Source organism: Corvus hawaiiensis, chromosome 7 (genome assembly GCF_020740725.1).
Source record: "Corvus hawaiiensis isolate bCorHaw1 chromosome 7, bCorHaw1.pri.cur, whole genome shotgun sequence".
NCBI lineage: Eukaryota > Metazoa > Chordata > Aves > Passeriformes > Corvidae > Corvus > Corvus hawaiiensis.
In genome coordinates, this window is record NC_063219.1 from 30,510,485 (window position 1) to 30,530,904 (window position 20,420).

Here is a 20,420-nt window from a genome sequence, read left to right on the forward strand (position 1 = left end):
TGGGCTCCTCCCATCACCTACTGACACTGGCAAAAGGAGCAGTGTCTTCTGCTTCTCCTGTGAAGCAGCTGTTGCTGTACAAATAACAACATAATGACCATGGGAGGAAATGACTTGGCAGTGAAAGTTGGAAGGCGACTACTGTTGATTAGTTTAGCAGTCAGAGCCTGCTTTTTTCACCTTTTGCTTTGATAAAAGTGGTTGGATTTCTTACAGCAAATAGAAGCATTATAAAGACAAGTTGTCAGTAGCATAACTCTGCCCACACCACGCAAGCACCATTTATTATGAATATGGGGGAAAGATGTGAAAACATAGGGAATCTGCATATCCACAAGTTATGTACTGAGAGTTGAGTCTTCATCAAGCCTTTAAAGGAGCATCTCCTAAGGGAAAAGCAAGGGAAGCGAGCCTATGATGCCAATGAGAGATAAGTTCTTTATTGATTGAATTGGATTAGTTAATTTAGTTTTACCCAGAGTCCATGAAAATCTAGTTGAAAGGTAAGCTTTGGATCAGCTTAAGTGAAGGGCAACAAAACAATGAAAAGACACAGCCTTGATACATTATCATATTTATTAATTAAACCAGTCATAATGACGAAATCAGAGTCCTGAGCTTTACTCATACATCTGACATGGAGATTTCTTTTCTTGTCACCAGAGGCTTCTTTGTGCCTGGAAATGCTTTAAGATTATTGTTGGAGAACTATTTCTGGATGATGAAAGGATGTTGGTGCCTCCCCAACCTGCTGCAAAACTAACAACAAATGTAGGATTCAATCTTGCCATAACATTGCAGTGTTGCAGCTGGGACGATCCAACCTTAAAGTGTAAGTAAGACAAATAATAGATCAAAACATTCTACATTCTAGATGAGATGGCATTATTGGTAAAAACCAGATGTGTTTTGGCAAATGTGTACCTCTTTTTAGGGAAAAGTATTTCAAAGGCCTGGAGGAAGAATTCTGCACCCAAAACCATGTCTGGTGTTTCCCAGTTATACCTGCTCAACTAATAAAAGATATTCCTTGCCTTTGCAGACCATATCTCTTTTTGTGATAGCAGTGTGATTTAAGATCTGGGATCTTTGAAATTTATCCTCTTTAGTTCTGCTCATCTTCTGTGATGTGGAGCAGCTGGAGTAGCCTGTTGCTACCCTCCTCTAATCTACCATGGATGAAATGTCAGATGAATTAATAAAGTATGGTTGGAGAGAGAAGTTTTAGTAAAAGCTCACTGTTTTCTATCTGTTCTGTTCTTTGTGCCCCAACAAAGAGAGCAAGCACTGGAACAGCTGCAAGGTTTTGGTGAAAGCTTGAAGTTGGAGGTGCATTAAGGTAATGAAAAGCCACTTTGGCATTATATCTCACTTTTATTTTTTCTTGTCTTTAGATAAGGAATAATCAAAGTGGAAAGGAGGTGCATGTAAAGAAGGAATTTCCTTCTTGTATTTTAATGTGTGTTTTCTCTTTACTTGAAATAAATAGCTTTTGTTAATTCAGTTGGTGGTTAAACATCTAGAACTTTCAAGTTTAATTTAAGACAATAATCCTTGTGTCTGAAAACAAACACACCTGAATATCAAATCTTTCTGTCCAGGTCACGAAACCAGTTTAGAACTAAAAGTTTTGTAAGTAGTTCCAGACTTGGCCAAGTCTTTCATGCCAAACCCCCCTTTGTTCTCTTTGTTTGATGCTTATTGTGGACGCTTTTCACTTTAGCGTATTCTGAAGTGCACAATTTTTATTTTGTGACTTATTTCTTTCCTCTTCTAAAATGAAAAACCTTGGTGGAGGAAAAAAAATTGCAATTGTATGTGCTCATGAATCCCTGTAATTCCAATTATACACAGGCCAGTATAACTCTAGATTGAACTCAAGGCTGGCTATACAGGTCTCATTGAATTTTAAAATATGTTTCTGAATAATGGTTTTAATTAGATTCAAGTGATGGTGCTGCTATTTTGGGTGTGCAGTCTTCACAAGGTATTTGTCCATGAAGATTCTAAAGGAAAAAAAAAGTCTTTTTGAACTTTAAAATAAGTTTTTATCACTGGAAAAAGCTGTCCTAAGAGTGGTCAGTGGCACGATAATGTCAAAGTCAGAAATGCTTAGAAGTGATATTGAACTTGTGTTCTCTTTTATTAGCGCTGAAATCTTAGGCTAATGATTCACATTCATGCATTTTAAACTAATGCAGATTTATGGGGCTTCAAGCCCAAAGAGCCATATGCTTCCTCAAGCAGGGAGCCCAGAGTGAACAAGACGCTTGGAAGATGCTCCCCAAAGTGCCTGCCACTGCTTCCTGGCACAAAAGAAAAAAATCTCTTATGTTTAAATACAGTCATGATTTCAGATCCTTGTGGGCTGCAGAGCACAAAGAGCTCATCCATTGCTCAGTGAAATCAGTGAGGATTTTACTATTGATTTTAATCAGTGATAAATCAAGAAGAGGTGCTTTATCCAAGCTGAAGAGTGGAGAGTGTGTTAAAACTAATCAGTTGAGGAACCTTATCCTATGTAACTCAGATCAGCAGAAAATGAAAGTTCTCTCATTCCTTCCTGTAAAATATTTTAGAGAAATGATAGAAGGGAAATATTTAGATGGGAAGTTTGGAGGCGTATGAATCTTTTCTGTCCTGTGGTCTTAGAAGTCTTTATCAAAGATGCTGCTGCCTGTGCAAATGCCAGGCAGGTCCAGGGGTGATGTTCTGGTATTTACCGGCCGTCAGCCCCTCCTTGGCTGGACTCCCTTTGCTGCTGATTGCTTTGAGCCATAGCAGAGACTGAGAAAGAGAGAAGGCAATTTCATATTGCCTCCCAGCAGGAATCTTGCACTAAAAATCTAGTGGCTATACTCTCATTCTCCATTACTGTAATATTGCAGAAAAGAGAGAAGCAGCTTTTTTCTTAAATTACGAATCTCTGGTTGCAAAGGAATAAAGCCACTGAAAGAACAATTTGGTGCTAAGGCAACTTCTCTCTGTCCTCTGCTCAATAACAATCTATTTTTAGATGGTTTGGGTAAAATTATGTTTGGCATCTTTGGCCTTTGACAGAGAATCAGAGTTTGTTTGAAGACTTTTTGGGTGAGCCCAGCACCTCGGCGCTGAGCTGAGAAATGAGGCAGTTCTGGTAACAGAAGGCTCTGTGTGATTCAGTAATCTGCTATCCCATGCATGTACAATTCAGCCCCGTAAATCTCCTCATGAATCACCTTCTTGTTTATTTTCTACTCTCCCTGATTAATTTGCTGATTTCCTCAGTGCTGATGTTCATAATGGGAGGCTGTTCAAAAGGTCAAAATGCCTCCCAGTGGGCACTTATTATTTCTTTTTTTCCTTTGCCACTAGGAAACAAGAGTGTGATCAGTGTCAGAAAGGTTTCCTCATGTGTTTATGTTTTTAAGTTAAAACCTGCAGATACCTTGCTGGTTTTTAATATAGTGAAAAAAGAAACAAAAAGCATCGTGTTTCTTTGGATATTCTTTCCACTGCATTGCGAGGAAACATAATCATTTGGTTAAGTCATTCTGAAAACATGTTTTTTGTTGCTGGTTTTTTGATTAGTTGAAGTACTTTTAATTACTTGGATTGTATTGTATCACCTGTAGTACAAAATCATGCATATTTACAGTAGAGGGAGCAATAGCCCCATTACTGCACTATTTCTCTTTGGCTGTAGGTTGTGTTATAGCTTTATAGAGCAGATATATAGAAAAACAACAATTACTGATATGTAATGATGTGTTCTTTTCTGTAGTAAAGTTTCCCTCGTGATTCATATTAACTACAGAAATAATACCTTTCTTTTAAAAAGCAGAACATTTTGCTTATGTTGTCTTACAATAACCTGGATGAGCAGAACAGCAATACTGTTTCAGCCTGAAAGAGATTTCCTTTTTCAACTGCTACCTGAAAATTATGCTCTTATCAGAGAATTTTAAGTTATAATCAGCATATTTAGCGCCCTTTTTTTTTTTTTTTTGAGACTTGCTGAATGGTTTAAAACCTTTGTGAGTGTTTTGTGCTACCTGTGGTTAACAAGACCCTTCTTAGTGTTGCTATGGAAATTGTGAGGTTACAGTATGCACATTCTGGATCCTCTCCACACTCAAATCAGAGTGGAAGAGGGTGATGGTGGTTCAGCATCTCTTTGTTCAACCACACTTCCCTGAAGCAGGAGGCAGTCAGAAAAATTAGAACATTTTTTGGGTAAAGTCATCTTAATACAGGATGACTTATGTCATATATACAGTGTCTTATGACCTCTATTCAATGCAATCAGACTTATAGGCTGTATCTAGTATCAGCCTTCCCAGACTGGACTTTTTACTGCAGGTCAGATAAAAATCAATGCAGCCCATTTTCACTAATCCTTTGGGTGGTCACTCAAGAAAGATTTCTGTATTGTACAATGTTTTTCCTTCAATTAAAGAGGCTCTTGAAAAGGAGGAGGAGGATGTGTTCGGCACAGATGTCAACTGAAGCTTTTCTGTGAGGCTGCAGTGGCTGCACATCGGTGTAGAGCTTGAGTTAGTGCCTCTTCAGATGCACAGGTCTGGATGATGTAGCCAAGAAATGAAATATCCCTAAATGCTGGTCTGGATTGCATCTTCTGCCCCATCTTCACTTCAGCACAATTACGGGAAGGATATTGATTCTATATTGTTGGGATTTTTTAACAGATTGGCTCCTGAAACATGTGGTGTCTTTTGAAGGGCAGAGATGTGACACATCATGGGAAGTGGTTCAGGCTGGAGGACTAATCTTAGGTGAGAATGGAAGGGTGAGGAACTTGAGCTGAAAGAAAAAGAAAGAAGGAAAATTTGATTTTTCCATCATAAAATGGAAAAAAAAGAAAGCCAGCAAATCAGGAATATTCCTGTCAGGAAATTTTGAAATTTGGAAGACTGTTTTTCTTAAAATGTAATACTTTGGTTGAAACTTCCTAGTCAGTTCTGCTGTTCAGGCTATAAACTCTTCCAAACAAGGGACTGTCTGCAAATACAGTCTAGATAGCATGTGGCAAGATAAGATCTGATCTTAGCATGTTCTCTAGACTTTACAGTAAAAACGAGACATTATAGGAAAAAAAAAAAAGTAGGAATAGAGCTTTCCTCTGGTGATCACTGACAATGAGTAAATATAGATCTCAAGAGTGTTGTCTTTATGAAACCACTCTTCTCACCAGAAGTGCACTTTACAGTCTCTTTGGAAGGTGATCAGAGGAAGTGTGGGGGGGAAAGGCTCATGGCTCAAATGATCCTCTTGCCATCCAAGATGAACAGTCAAAATGTTGTCATTTATTGTCACTGACTCATTTAAAAAGCTGAATCACTAATGCATAAATGGCTCTTGTTCATAACATGATTTAAATGGAATGCCTCTGATTTAGTTCAGTTTAATTTGGACGTCATGCCATCTTTGCAGAATCATGTTAGTGTCACTTCCATTTTCTTGTTAAAGGCTGCTCATCAACAATTCCCAGCATCACCCTTTCATTTCACTTTGGCAGCCCAGTGTTGCCTCCATGTGTGCACACTGAGAATTTCTGATACAGACTCACAGAATGGTTTGGGTATCGTGACAGAACCATGGAAACATTGTTTTGTCTCCGTAACGGTGTTATAATTACATCATAATGTCTTGAAGCCATTAGTATTACAATAGTATGTTACAAAGTGTGTGTGATGTGTACATAGCAGTCTGTGCTGTAGCCTTTGTTTGGTTTGTACTGAAGTTTGTTTTGCCGGCCTCCAAAGAGTGGTAGTTTGTTATAAATGTTTACACAATAATTAGCATTTGGGTATACTTCAGCAAAAAAACCCCGAACTTCCTACCTTGTCATAAGTAATTGCCTTTTTCTGTGTTAACTCAGAAAGAATTGACATATTAAAGCTATTTTTAACCACAAGGTTGACAATTTATAAACCAATTAATTCTCCACTTTTCTATAGCACTCCTTGATCATGTCAGAACACTATAAGCTAGAACAAGGGTTCCTTGCCACTCTTGTGAGGCAAATAGTATCACTATACCCATTTTACAGAAGTATAAAGGAGAGACTCAGAAATGTGAACTGCTTGAGGTTGTTTTGCAAATCCATAGCAGAACTGTTACAAGATCCAGAGATTCCTGTGTGTGTATGAGAATGTGTGTGTATGCACACATACACACTCGTGTGTGCAAATCACCCAGAGCCATCAAGTCTTTTCACTTACTGCTGACAACTCTGTCACACAGTTGTTGAGTTTTACTGATCAACCTCCAACTCTATTTTTTATTCAGATACTTTGTCTTTCATTAGGATTATAGAGAAAAAGATGGAAAATGACATTTCTAAAAACATGGGTAGAAAATTGCCAATTGCAAGAAAATGGAAAATACTGCCCTAAAGAATCAGAAAATACAAATAAGAGTCAAGCACTGCAGTTGTTCTCTTTGAAATCTTGAATGAAGTCTAATGACAATTTTGCTTCATCTGAGAGTATTCCCAAAATGAATAAGGATTTGAGAGCCCTGGAACTCAAACTGTCTTTCCTCTGACTTCTGTGACAATTGTACTGGACTCTAAAGGACTGGGTGTCTTTTCTTGTGTGGTGAACTAAAAGCAACATCTGTTGGGTAGGCTCAGAAGGAGGTTTTGGTGACCTTTTCATGGATTGGTTTCTTGAAGACTGACAAAGTTTTTTGCAGAGGGAGATTCCTGCTAGGTTGAAAGTTCAGAGCAGATTCTGAGTCAGTAGCTCCTCTGCCTGATGTTAGTGTCTAAAAATGTCCACCTACACTGCTATGGACAAAACCATAGCACAGCAGGGAGGCAGCTCTGTGCCTTGGCAAAGTGTGGCAGATGCAGTCATTTCTTTAGGGACTTTTGAAATCATTTTCATGGTCTTAGGCTCTAAATATCCACAGAACTGTAGTGGAAATGGAGTGCCTAAATCTACCAGGCTCTTGGCATAATCCCAGCATGGTAATGCTTTCCTTCTCTCCTCTTTTCCATTTCACTAATCTCCCTCTCTCCACTTGGGTTTGCAGGAGATAGAAGAGTTCCTTGAAGGAAGGTGAACATGTCAGCAAGCAGTAGCAGGTTTGTGATGCTCTTCCCAGGCATAAGGAAAACTAAGCAAATGCAGCCACTCCTGGTGCAGTGGGGATGTTCAGCTCCCTCACACTGGAGGGGTTGAAAGCTTTAGGCTCTGTTTTAAATATCTGCTTTTGTTAGCATCCCATAAACCACAGAAAGTGTCACTGGGCCTGGAACAACAAAGCATTGTGTCCCGGGTGAGCATGGGAGGCCCATCTAGCTTTTGTTTTCTTTAGGGATGTAAGTTGGAGTATTTTTTGTTGTGTAATGCTTTCATGGTTGTGTTTCTTGCACCACTGAATGTATCACAGCAAAATCCAATTCAATCTTAAGAATAATCATTTTGTAGTTTGGAGAATATACCTTTCAATACACACCATAATGATCTAGAAGATTAATTGAATAATGAAGTGGTGAAACCAAGCAAGAAAGTATGGAGGACTGGGAGAATGTCCCGAAGGATTTCATAAATTGGATGATTGGGCAATAAGATGGCAAATGAAATTCACAGAAGATAAACACAATAATGCATTGGGGGAAATAATTTAAGCTGCTCCTCTGCACTGATGTATTCTGAATTAGCTGCAACTTCTCAAGTGTAAGAACTCGGTGTTGTCAAGGGTAGTGTAAGGTCTAAGAACTGATGAAGGAGGAAGTAGTGAGGGACATCCTGGGTGACATTAATACCAGGTGGAAGAATAATTTTCTGATCAATGCACTTTACTGAAAGCATGTAGAATGCAAACATGTTGATTTTTAATTCAAGTAAGAAATTGCTCCCGACTAAACTTCCTAGGGCTCGTTCTGGTTACATAATCTAGATCTATGATAAACTGTGTTGATAGTAGTATTTGAACCTGAGATTTTCAGCAATAAAAACATCTTATACTGATCAAATTGAAAGGCGTTTGGATGAAACAGTCTTTTTTATTTTAGAGGGACTTTGGCTTTTAATTTCACCAGATCAGGGACTTTCCTCCAGTCCCACAGTTAAAGTCAATAGCAGACAGAGGACACTCATGCACTCTACTGGCTAAAACTAAATGCTCTGTTGGGCCAGTGTTGAAGATACAAGGCATAGAAAATTTATTTGGTCTAATGAGTTAGACAAGATGATAGTCATTGGTAAATAAAGAAAACTATTTAGTAGAGGACATAAATCTTCATTGCCAAAACTAGGGGGTTTTTTCCCATATTTTAGAAAAATACATACATTAAGAAAAGAATGTGTGTGTGAAACTTTCCATTGACTGTGGGAGAATCAGCAGAAGTATGCATGTGTACCCACACATATATGAAAGGAACAGGAGGCATGGCCTTGGCAAGAGATTAAAATTACTGAAATGCCATTACACGTAAACAAATACGAATTTGTGGATTCCAAATTATATTTGACTGCGTGAATGATAATAATGACTGTAGTGTTTATTTCTGTTGCCTAGGAAAGCCTCATATGTTTGCAATATTGACATTTGAATCTTAAATTCATGTTGTGCTGTTCAATTTTATAACTGATAAAGAGATGTATCTTTGAGATAAAAGCTTCTCCTGGCAGAGCTTACAACTGGTTATTCTTTAGTGCTAGCAGAACTTGGAGCAGAGGTGGCTGGGGTTTGGGTGTCGCTTCTGTGAGCAAATGGGGACCAATGTGGCTATTGCTCAGACTGCACCAGCTGGGAGGAGTTGACAGAAGCTGCAAGAGGAATGTGTGTTCTTGGGCACCAAAGTGTCCTGCTGTAGCTCTCTACCATCCTCCATAAATGGGAATGTGGAAACCACCTCTATGCATAAGATCCAGTAAGGCTTCTCACAGGAGTAAAATTCACCCCGAAGCTGTGTGTTGTTCAGCTGTAGATCTAAGAGTATTTCACTGAACCGTAATGAATCTAGCCTTTCCCTGAAGGCAGGAATACACTACAGCCCTGTTGCAGATAGGTTAATTATTATTTAGAGGGGTAAGTGTTCTCTGGAATGTCACAGTTCACAGCATAAAGAAATCTTGTATTTGAATCGAAGAAATATCACTCCTAATACTTGTTTCTAATATAGATTTGTTGTTGGATCTTGGTAGCCAGATGGCCTGTGGCCTATAGCTCAGACTTCTGGCAGCTCTGGAGCGTGAGCTGTCTAGTGCTGGCTATGCAATAAGGCATGCTAGCATAGCATAGCATGGAATTGGTCTCTTCCAGATGGTCGCCAGAGCACAGGGAAGAGCTGACGTGACAATCAAGGAAAGGAAGATGGTTGGTTCTTGTGTACAATTTCTAGATTCATTATATCAGTCAGTGATACAGAGCACTTCTTTTTAGCATATATCAGTGTTCCTAAACAGATCCAGATGACCACAGAGGATTTACCCTTTGAAGGAAGGCAGTACTTCAGCTCCAGCAGCTGTGAGGCATTATGTTTTCAAAGAGACTCGGAATCATGTGTGGTCCTAAAGAATTTATAGCACAGCTTCCCTGGAGGTCAATTTTGATACCAACCCCTATCAGATTGACAGATGGGGCTGTAGAAATACCTACCTTGAAGGCAGCTCTTCTGCAGAAAGTATGTCAGTCTTACCTGCTGTTACATAAGTGACCTCCCTCTCAGAGCAACTGTCACAGTGGTTTGGAACATATTGTTTTGAAAATAGTATCTGCAGATACTGTCTTGCCCCTTCTGCAGAACAGTATCGTCTGTGACTTCCCATCTGGTTCCTAATTTTGTCTCCTTCTAAGCTGTCAGCACACCAGATCCACACACTTCTGTATGAATCTTGGCCCCATCAGCACCGGAACTAAAAATACAGACATCAAAGTGGCAATATGTATTGAAAACTCAAGTTACACAGAGGTTCTTTCTTGAATGTTCTGCCACTGAAGCATCTCTTCTAGGGTGAAAAACATTAATACTTGCAATTGTTGAAATGGGCACAAAACGTCATCAGGAATCTTCAGTACACCATATGTACATTATCGTCCCTGACTGTTTGGGCCTCCTTGTGAGCCATAGGAATCCATCCCTGACTTTTTACTGCACGGAAAATGTAAGATACTCTGAGCAAGATGTGGTGGCAGTAGAGACCTACTTTTAAAGTTCAGAGATAAGCTGGGCTTTGAACTGAGATCTGAAGCACCACTGCAGGTAGGTAAGTGCCAAGTCTGGAGTCACCATGGAGAGGGGTGGAAGGCTGGTCCTCAGCCCAGGGTTTTGGGAAGCACAAGGATGTGCCCATCTGCATGGGCACATCTTCCTCCTTGTCCAGTTACAAGTCTTTGGTTGCAGTTACATGTGCTTCTCCTTTATTCCCAGTATCCCAACACCTCTCTTCCATCGCACTTGCCTGTAGCAAGCAATACTGGGAGGAAGCTGGAGCTACTCTCCATCCTTGTGAACCTCTGTTTATAGGCAGCAGGGAAAGGAGACCTGCTGTTAGTGGAAAAGAAAAAGCCAAAAAGACAATAAATGAAGGACAACATCTGGAACCTTTCCAGCCATAGCTGTAAACCAGGCTGAAAATATACCTGGGGAAAGTGACAGAAGAGGAAGTGAGCTCAGCAAGGCTCTTAAAGCCCTCTGGAGAGAAGTGGTTACTTGAAAGCCGAGAGACACTGAGTAACTGAGCCCTACTCCCTGTGTCAGGAGTGATGACTGCCCCTGACATGTAGCTGCAAGAACTGCTGTGTGTGCCTTTAGGAGTGTGGGGGAAAACTCAAAGTCACTGAATGACTCCAGTGCATCAGACTTGGTCTCAGTAATTTGCTGATTGCTGCCTTCGAAAACACTAATTTTTTTAAAAAAAACCAAACACCCCCCGCCAAAAAAAACCCCAGAAACAAGCTAACGAAGCAACAACACAAAATCTAAACTGCCTCAAAAAATACCACTGAGGGGTATCTTCTGACAGTTCCCCGGGTGAGGCTCTGTAGATAAGACTTACCCAAATCTGTTAGATGAGCAATATTGGGATATTTGCCTAAAAGCAAAATAAAATTTATTTTATTAAATTTATTCATTTGGGTAGTTAATGGAAAAAACATTCCTTTAGCGAGTGGAGTCTAGTGTGAACATCACTATGTATATTTTCAGTGTTACAGCTATTGCAAAGCACTAAGCTGGATAAACAGCTGCCAGTTACAGGGGCTGCTGGCAGGATTTTCAAGGACTGTACTTCGTAGTAAGGAGTTCTAGGGGATTTTGAAAGGTTGTCACCTGATTCAATAAGAATGCATGACTCATTTGATGTGTTAGCTGATTAATTTTTCGTTTACTAGGGCTTCTGAGGGGAATCCAGAGATTAAACATTATGGTACATTTACAGAGCCAAAACTTTAGTTTTGTAACTATTTGTAAAAAAAAAAATAGAAATAAACTGGGCTCATGCTGTTTTTGTTTTTGCATACACCACTACTAGTTTTATCATGGGAAGAAACTTCTTTCTCACACTAATTTATACTGGTGAAATGGAAAACAGGTTAGTATTTATGTCCAACCATGTGTGAAATTAGTATCCTACAAGTGCATTGAAATGAGTGCTTGTGGTAATAAAGTAGTAGTCACTGTTTAATTTTAATGCATGCTTCACTTTAAAATTGGTTTTCTGAATAGCTACTATGTACATTTACATTCTTCCTAAAACACTTCAATATTTAATACTTCCTTTTTCTGGTCTAGTTCTGTAACTCTTTCTGCACTGGTCAGAACTTGCCTGAGAGATTGCTTGGAATTTAGGAGCTCCTGGTAAATAAGTACTGCTCAGTATCACTAAGAATCTGGCAAAATTTCAGAATCAGGATTAAATGTTTGCAGGGAACTTAGAATAAAATGTTCCAGCTTAACCATGCTTAAGACTGATGTTCTTTATGTACATAAAAGTACAGTGTAGACTTGGCCAACACAAGCTTCTCTTTTCAAGCCTGATGTAGCTAAAGGAGCCTGGCTGAGGGATACCCCTTTTGTGTCTAGATTTATTTATTTCATTACTTAACAGAATCTGTGATCCACTAGCACTTATTAGCAACTTATTTAACAAATGAATCCAAATAGTTACCAAGGAGAAAAGGATTTTCAGTCACTGTTGGCTCTTCCAGATTCATATCCATAAACTTAGCTAAGACTTGTGTCTTCTTAGATTCATCAGCTGTTCTGCTTGCTGCTAATTCAGTCTAAACTTCTGTGGCCAGAGGGGCAAATGCAATTCTGAAACTTATGGAGACACACTTGTCTAACTGATGATGCTAGTAAACCTTTGCACTGCCACAGTGATAAAAATATTTTATATTTTTAAAATTGTTTTTCTAATAGTTATTGCTTTCTTCTGGGTGGGGTGACATTTCTGTAGATAAGTGATTATTGCTCAGCTTTCTGTCCATGTTCAGGGAAATTGGCTCTGAAAGCAGGAGACTAGATGGCAACTGAGCAGACATTCCCACTTCAGCTGTGATCCAGAGGGGGAGGATAACAAGAGTAGAGATGATACTGGGACAGGGACTTTGGCATGGTATTAGAGTTTGCTCTATGCCTGCCCATACAGCTGTTCCACATCTGAGCAAACAGTAGAGCTAAGCCACACGTGTACATGTGAATGTGGCTTCTGCAAAGCCAACCTTGATGTGTGTGTGCTGTCTGTCAAGGCAGAAGTAATCTTTGGCATATACATGGACATTTCAGTCAAAGCATATGAAATGTGTCTTCTGCCTCCTCCATCCTGCCCTGAAGGCTTCTCTGAACACCCTGTTTCCAGGGACTTGTAGATTTTCTCTTGCAGGATTCCTGATAGTCTGGAATACAGATGGAAATTTCCACCTCACTGTGCTTGGTCCCATGTAAGAGCATAGTAATTTCAAGTCTAATACCTAGACATAGGCCTGAACAGGTCTCTGGGTGTGAGAAATTCTTCTCTACATACCCAGAATGTAGCTGCAAATAACTTATTAACAAGGCAGCCCTAGGTGCTTTTAAGACACATATTTGCCTGCTCTACTATTCAGGTTTTCTCTCAATCCCACCTCCTAATAACAGTCTCCATTTAGACGTTGCTGTGTCACTGAATGGGAGGGACTTTGGGCACAAGCAATGGTCTCTGCAGCACCTTGCAGACTGCAGCTCGTCTGCTGAGCCTGGCAGGATGGTTTTCCTCCCTGTCCCTTTTGAATGACAACTCTTGGCCCATGTACTGTGTTTTGTAGCACTGGACTCCTGAGCCTTTGTGCAGGACACCCCTTTGCATGTGCCTTCTCAGAGTTCTGTTCTGATTCCAGCAGTGCAGCTGTCCTAGAGCCATCAAATATATTTCTCCTTTCTTGGATCTGCTCTCTTGGAAAGACGAATTTTACTGATTTCTTGTTCACATTCTTCTCCCTCCTCCCATCCTGTAGCATGCAAGCTCATGAGATTCAGCTAAAAAATGTTTCATCTCAGATGCTACCTATTGCCATCCCATTGGAAAACTTGGCTGTAGCAGAGGCCTTAAATCAAAAGCCTGTGTAACAGTTTCTGATCTTTGAGCAGCTTTAGGGGCTGTCAAAAAGAAAAGTATTCGTACCTAGTTATATGAAGTTGTTTGGTATGGATTGAGGTATTTGTCAAGTAGAGCCAGGCAAAAGATTAAAGCAGTGTCTGTCAGTGAAACTACTGTATTTTGGCTAACGTAATTCTACAGGGTTTTTTTCCATGTTCTGCTTTTCAAGGAAACTGTAGGTACCTTCAGCATTATATCTAAAAAGGGAATTATACGTTGCAGATAGTATTTCATTCTATATTTAACAGCTCTTCTTTGAACAACAAAAACTGTAAACTCATTGCTGGGACTTGAACTGAAGTCATGGTGGTTCTTAGTTGTTAATGATATTTTACAGTGACAGTTCTGTTCTGCTTGCAGAGTTAAGAAAAACAGTAGCTCCCTCAGTGTCTGGGTTTCCACTGAAGTTTACTGATATTGTACTGTAGTACTGCCCGTCCTGCATTGCCATGGTGTGTGCATATGAGAGGTGTGTGCAAAATGTGACAGCAGGACTGCTGCTTCAATGATAAAGCCATGAAAACAGTGAATATATTGTGCAGGGCTTCCCTGGCCAGTGGAGCTGCAAGTAGAGAAGAACAAACTTGCTGTGTCTTACACAGCAGAGATGAGCAAGACAAAGACATGGCTAAGTCTTGACAGACTCAAATGAAAAACCTCTCCAAACATCTTTATTCTTTAAAAAGTGGAAATTCCCATTTGTTTTAAATTATGAGAGATCTGGGACCATTCATGTTCTAATGAAGCTTTTCTGTGAAGAAAAAAAAAAATCATTTGTTTTCAGAAGATGCTGGTATTTTATACAGTTAAATATGAGTATTTTCACTGGTTTAATCATTAAGCAGGAATCTGTGTAGGTATTGGGATTATCTTAGCTGGTAAGCTAAATGAACTTCTCTCCCTCCCCTCAGCATTTTCTAACACCTTCAATTGCAGATTATACAGAAAAATGTGCTTTCTGTAGCCTATATGATTTCTACAACTGATGTTGTAGGACACATCTTCAGGGTTCCTAATGAAAGGGGAATATAAATTTCTCAGTCATTGACAACAATAATTCCCTTTGGATGATGCTAAGTCTTCCTTGCCTATGGGTAACTCCTGTCTAGCTTCTAAGGATGCTCCAGAATGCTTTAACTGTAAAAACCACCAGGTTGTATCAAATCCTGAGTGGATTCCAAGTGCTTCATGAGGAAACCACATTCTTCCCAGCTACCAAACTCACACTCCTGAATGAGCATGTATGTAAGACTCCTGGGGAGCAAATCTGCTTTGGGCTAGTGAATATTCAGAGGTGAGATCTTGAGATGGCATTCAAAATGGTGCACCTTGCTTAAGCCTGGAAGAAGGAAGGCTTTTTTGCACTGTGCTGTGATGTGAAAGGAAGGGTAAATGGTCACTGAAGAAAGTCTAGTGCTTGAATGACTGATTTTACTCAGGTGCTTGTACTGTGGTACTGCCCTACTGCTGGCATGCCTGATATGGAGGTGCTTCTGGCATCCTGGTTGTCCTAAGGAGAGGAGCTCAGAGGCTGCACAGGGGTCTGTAATGGGCTTTGGCAGGCTGGACAGAGCCTTTGTGGTGCTACTTTCTGCAGATAGTTGTGAAATGACCTTTATTAATCCATAAACATAAAAAGATAAATGGCTTCAGTTAAAACCAGCTGGAGGTAGGCATTGGAAATGGCACTACACGAGATATCAGGAGGGAGGGAATGAGGAAACTAAATGCTAGCTGGATCTCTGTAGGATGTTTGCTCTTATTTCTAGTCCGTGGGTATGACGTATTCTGTTTTAATCACAGTAGTAAACGGTAAGGTCAGAGGAGATATGACTGGGACCTCTGTGCTCATCCTGCCTGGTCAATACTATTTACACAGTTAAATTTATGCAGGGAAATTTTCAGTCTTTTTATCAAGTGCAATATACATCCAAATCCAGCCTTCCCTTATGTTCTATTGAGAAGAGATCAGGTGGAGGAAACCCATGCTCCTCTTGCATCTAAAATAATCTGGGCTGAAACAGAAAAGGGTCTGCCAGCCTCAACTGCTAAACTACCTACGGGTTGAGAACTGATGCAGACAGTGTCACTTACAACCAGTTGGCTCTGACACTTCTGCTAGCCAGAGTATTTTCTTCCTTAAGATGCATGAGACAGATACCTCTTTTGAAGCTCCAGTGCATCCCTCTGTGCTGACCAGGATTTTGGAGACGTTTTCTCCTCAAGTCCCTTAAACATCAGAGATTTTCAATAGCAAATGAGTGATGATTAGGCATTACCCCTACAGGATAAAGACACAGAGGCCACAGGGATGTCCTGGCTAAAAGACTTCTTGAGAGTGATGGATGGAATTTTGCAGCAAGGATGGGTTATATCCAAGGGTAATACAGCCAGAGGGGTCATCACACCAACAGTTGCTTTTTCTTTCTAATGGTAGAGGAAGCAAAGATGAACAACTGTGAAGTGTGAGAGTAACATTCCTGTTTTACAATGGTAGTTTGAATAGGTGAAAAAGCAACATTTCTCCTTAAGCTCATTTTAGAGCTGTTATGCGATTATAGAAGAATGAGGAGCTGGGGCAACTTCAAATACATGAACAGGAGAAGAAAGTGCCCAAATGGCAAACATCTGTCTTGGTCTATCTCTGCCTGTCTGTGCTTGAAGTCTTGATAGCTAGGCTCAGGGAAGAACATTTAACTCAGCGGCTAACAAAGTACAAACAAGTATTCCTCACAGCACTCCTTTTGAAACAGCAATTATTGTCCCAAATCACAAATATTGGAGCTACAGCAGAGAAATCAAAATCATTTAGCGAGCAGAATCAATGTCTGAGCTGGGACCAAGATCCTGGCTTTCCAAACTCCCTTTTGGCCCTCTAGTCACCGAGGACTGTAAAGAATAAAATATGAAGGCATACCTGCAACAACATGCACTTTCGCTGATCGTTTCCAAAGGAATCGTTCCCCAGAGCTCCTGAACATAAAAGACCCCTAACGCCTCTTCCCCACCCCAAACCAAAGAATATTTTTTTGTGTCCGTGTAACCACATCAGCGTTCACTTTCGCTCCCCGAGTACCTGCCCAGCTGACAGCCGAGCGCTCGCCGTGCCGTGCCGTGCCCCCGCGGCTCTTCATCAGAGGGGAGACATGGCAGCGGTGCAGCTCGGGGATCCACAGCCACACGGCTGCGGAGCGCACAGGGGTAGGGAATAAAAAAAAAAAATCCCTCCCGTCCCCGCGGGGCGTCTGTGCCCGCACCTGTGCCCGGCCCGCCCCGCCCGGAGCGGCCGCGCCCCGCAGAGGGGCTGCCCCGGCGGCGGGGGGCGCCGCAGCCTCCCCGGCCGGCCCCGGCCTGGCTCAGGAAGTGCCGGCAGGGAAGCGGCGGGGGCGGCCGCCGGGGGCCGGGCCGGGCTGGGCTGTCAGCGCGGCGAGGGGCAGCGGCGGCGGCGGCGGGGGGAGTGGAGCGGAGCAGGTCGGAACAATAGCGGGTGGAGGGGAGGGGGCCGGCGGCGGCGCGGCTCGGCACCGGCACCCCGCCCCGGCCGCACCGCCCAGCGCAGCCCGGGGGCAGCGCAACCCAGCCCCGGGGCAGCCGCCCCGCAGGCACCGCGGAAGGGATGATCCGAGCGGCGCTCGGTTGGGCTCGCAGCTGAACGCGCCTCCATCCCTCCCTCCCTCCTCTTCTCCCTCCCTCTTTTTCTCTCTCCCTCTCTCGGCTCTCCTCCTCCCTAACTCACTGGATATTACCAGCCGCCGGGCTCGCCGCTGCCTCTCCCCCAGCCATGAATCCCGCCGAAGGGGCGGCGGAGGAAGGCGCTGTCCCTGACTCCGAGGTGGATGCTTTCTTCCGAACAGGTAGGGGAGCCGCGGGGAAGGGGCCAGGGCAGCGCCGGGCCCTTGCCTCCGCCGCGGGATGCGGGGCTGGCGGCTGCGGCGCGGGCACCGCCAGCAGCGGAGCCGCGGGGAGAGAAGAAGAGGGGATGGAGGGGGTCCCCGCCTGGCTCCTCGCTTTGTCCGCCGCAGCCCCTCGGTGCGCCCGTGCCCCCGTCGCCCCTCCCGCCCCCGGGAGGATGCTACCGCGGGGCTGCGCTCCCACCGCCTCGGGAGAAGACCGGCCAGGCCCCCGCCCCAAGCATGCACAAAAGCCCCGCGGGGATGCTCGGGGAGAGCTGCCGCGTTGCCACCCCCGCGGGAAGCAGCGCCGGCTGGGCCCCGCCGGGCCCCCGCCCCGGGCGGCGGCGGCCACCCGGGTACCGGCTGGTATTTGCGAGCGGAGCTGGCTGCCTGCCCCGCCTGCCCCGCTCCAGCCGGGCGAAGCGCCGGGCGCTACCCCTGCCGCCCTCGGGTGGGCAGTGACTGAGTGCAGAGGCGCCCTGGGCAGCCCCGCTGCCGGCCGGGGATGCTGACCTCGCGGAGACGGGCTCGCTAAGTAGCTCAGGGCTGGGCGAGAGCCCGATGTTTCACTCTCCCGATTCAGAGGATGCTGAAGTGCAGCCAAAGTGTAGCTGGACAACAGCAGAGTGTAGAGGGCCTTTGCTAATGAAGCAGTGGTGAATTAAATGTTGTGGGCAATAGGTACGTGCTGGGGTCCCCACTGCATCATCACCCGTTTGTGAGGTGGTGTTTGTGTGGGAGCCCCCAGCTCTGAAACATGGCTTTGCACAGGATGAGCATCTCAGCTGAAGCAACTTGTGGTCTGCATGACACACCCCCCTTCTCCCTCACTCCCTCCCCCGTCAAAATCTTAAGAAAGTTTTATAATATTCTTGGTAGATTATTGTAAAGGATTAAGTACTTGTTTCATAAGGGGATTGACCCTTTTGGGATAGGACTGACACTTACTGCCACAGCTGTTTGTCAAGACTGTTTTTCAGCTGTTTTCCTTCTTCAACCTGCTCATTAGCTACACACAATGCTTGGAGCTCCAGTTACAAAAAAGCAATTATGTAATCACCAAAACTTTAAAGAAGTAAAATCCTGAAGGCCTGCAGCAGCTCCCTGCTATGGTAGACTGCACCCCATTTATGTGAAAACCCTTTGATCTAGGATAAGTATGATAAAGTCTGACTGTGTGTATCTTATAATCCACAAGTCATTAAGCCATAGGATAACTGCCTGTTGATAGCCTACCTGGTTACAAGATAATTTCCTAAGTCTCAACAATGACAGATTTGTTAGAAAAAAGAAAAGAAAAATAGCCCACCAATTTTCCTTTTAAAAGAAACGTGCTAATTAAGGTTCCCCCCTACTTTTTCGCTCTCTCCCCTCCTTCACCCAAAGCTGAATCATTTCTCTGTGACACTGCCTTCTCAATGTAAGCATGTTAGCAGAATTGAATTTGGAGAGAGTTAAATCTGTCTAGCTTCTATAAAAAAGTATTCTTAAATGAGGGAAAAGCGCAGGGAGCCATGTAGCTAGACATTTCTCCCAAGCTGCTCCCTTCACCTGAAATTTCACCTGTAGATCCATAAATACTCTTGTAACTTGCATTATACATTTAGCCCTGAGATTTCAGAGCATCTCCTAACACTTCTGCTTCTTGAGGAAACAAAATCACAGCAACCTCAGCTTAGGAGAGGTGCCTGGGTCCTACCCATGCACTGAAGCATGTATGCATAGGCCATCCCTGATGGTTGTTTGCTTCACTTTAAGCTTCATCAAAGAAGATGGCAAAATTCTTGTTTCTGCACCATTACATTGCATTTTGTGTCCAAAAAGATGATGTGAAAAAAAAAAACCCAGACTATTAGTAATTAATTTTGGCTGTCTGCTGTTAGAGTGGCCTGGCAACATCCCTGAGAAATGGGGAAAGCACAAGCACAGGTATGACTTGTGTGAAATGACACTGTTGGCTCTCTGTGTTGTTTGGGGCCCCTTCACTTGTGGGGTTTGCACACTGCTGTTGTGCCTGTGCGAAGTTGGGTTTAATGGGTGGTGGAGAGAACAGCTGATGTGGGGCTTGGGAGGACAATCGTAGCCAGGACACAACTGACTCCCACACCTCTCCAGCTGACAATGGCAATCCTGTCTGAGTAAGGACTGTGAGATGGGGTCTGATTTGTAATAGCTACAGAGACCTGCATTGACTTAGCATTCTTTTTCCCTTGATACTAGATTTTTTCTTTTATACCTTGTCCTGACTTGTGTTCTTGATTTGTAAAGCATAACCATTGTCTTAAATGCTCACATCAAATAAAAAAATGGATCTATATGGTTTAAAGATTAGCTGCTCTAATAACTCAAGTGTATACAAAGCAGCCTAAACTCTTCCCAAATTCACTGTTACCATATGGAAAAGCATGAAGTCATCATTCTCTGTTTAAAAAAACCAGAGTTGAAACAACTAAACCTCTCTCAGAGGTTTTTAGCAACCAGCTGGGCTTTGCACTGAGCCGCGAAGATCGATAGGCTGCTCCCTGGTACCGGCAGAGGAGGCTGATGCTGAGAGTGGCGCCGCTCTCAGAGCAGCTCCCCAAGCCAGCACCCAAACACTCGAGGTACCCATCCCTTATCAGCGGAGACACCTGAGATAGCAGGTTTCTGAGCTGGACCTGGAAAGGCAAACTGAAGATACTAACTTGAAGTAATAAAGGAAGGTCTGTTCTGGTGCTTATACCGATGAGAACTAGGAATGACTTTTAAGAAAAGGGTGGATTTAACAACGGTGTAGTTGATGTTGGCAGTCAGTTAAAACCTCCCTGGAGTCAGGCAGGAAAGGGACTATTCTAATTTTCACCATCATATATATGCAGTAAGAAATTCAAGAATTCTCTTTTAGAGATTCAATCCCATGTAATTTGGATAAATATTAACAGACAGAGGGACA

At 42.8% G+C, this 20,420-nt stretch overlaps 1 protein-coding gene and 1 long non-coding RNA gene across 13 annotated transcripts in view; one reads left to right on the plus strand and one right to left on the minus strand.

Moving 5' to 3' along the window:
• Positions 1–418: 418 nt before the first annotated feature.
• LOC125328458 lies at positions 419–16,599 on the minus strand. Its single transcript, XR_007204726.1, has 2 exons — positions 16,513–16,599; positions 419–4,803 (listed from the first exon to the last, which is right to left on the minus strand). It is a non-coding gene; the product is annotated as an uncharacterized LOC125328458 (long non-coding RNA).
• A 120-nt stretch (positions 16,600–16,719) lies between these two features.
• KALRN (kalirin RhoGEF kinase) overlaps positions 16,720–20,420 on the plus strand; it is a 484,760-nt gene continuing 481,059 nt past the window's right edge. For 4 of the 12 annotated variants that reach the window (XM_048309139.1, XM_048309143.1, XM_048309142.1 and 1 more), the window contains exons 1-2: positions 16,728–16,796; positions 17,345–17,449. In XM_048309139.1, coding sequence (XP_048165096.1) covers positions 16,742–16,796; positions 17,345–17,449 — 160 coding nt within the window. In that variant the 5' untranslated portion in view covers positions 16,728–16,741. Of the gene's footprint in view, positions 16,797–17,344; positions 17,450–20,420 lie in introns of all 12 variants that reach the window. The other 8 variants (XM_048309145.1, XM_048309147.1, XM_048309148.1 and 5 more) reach the window with 4 other exon arrangements.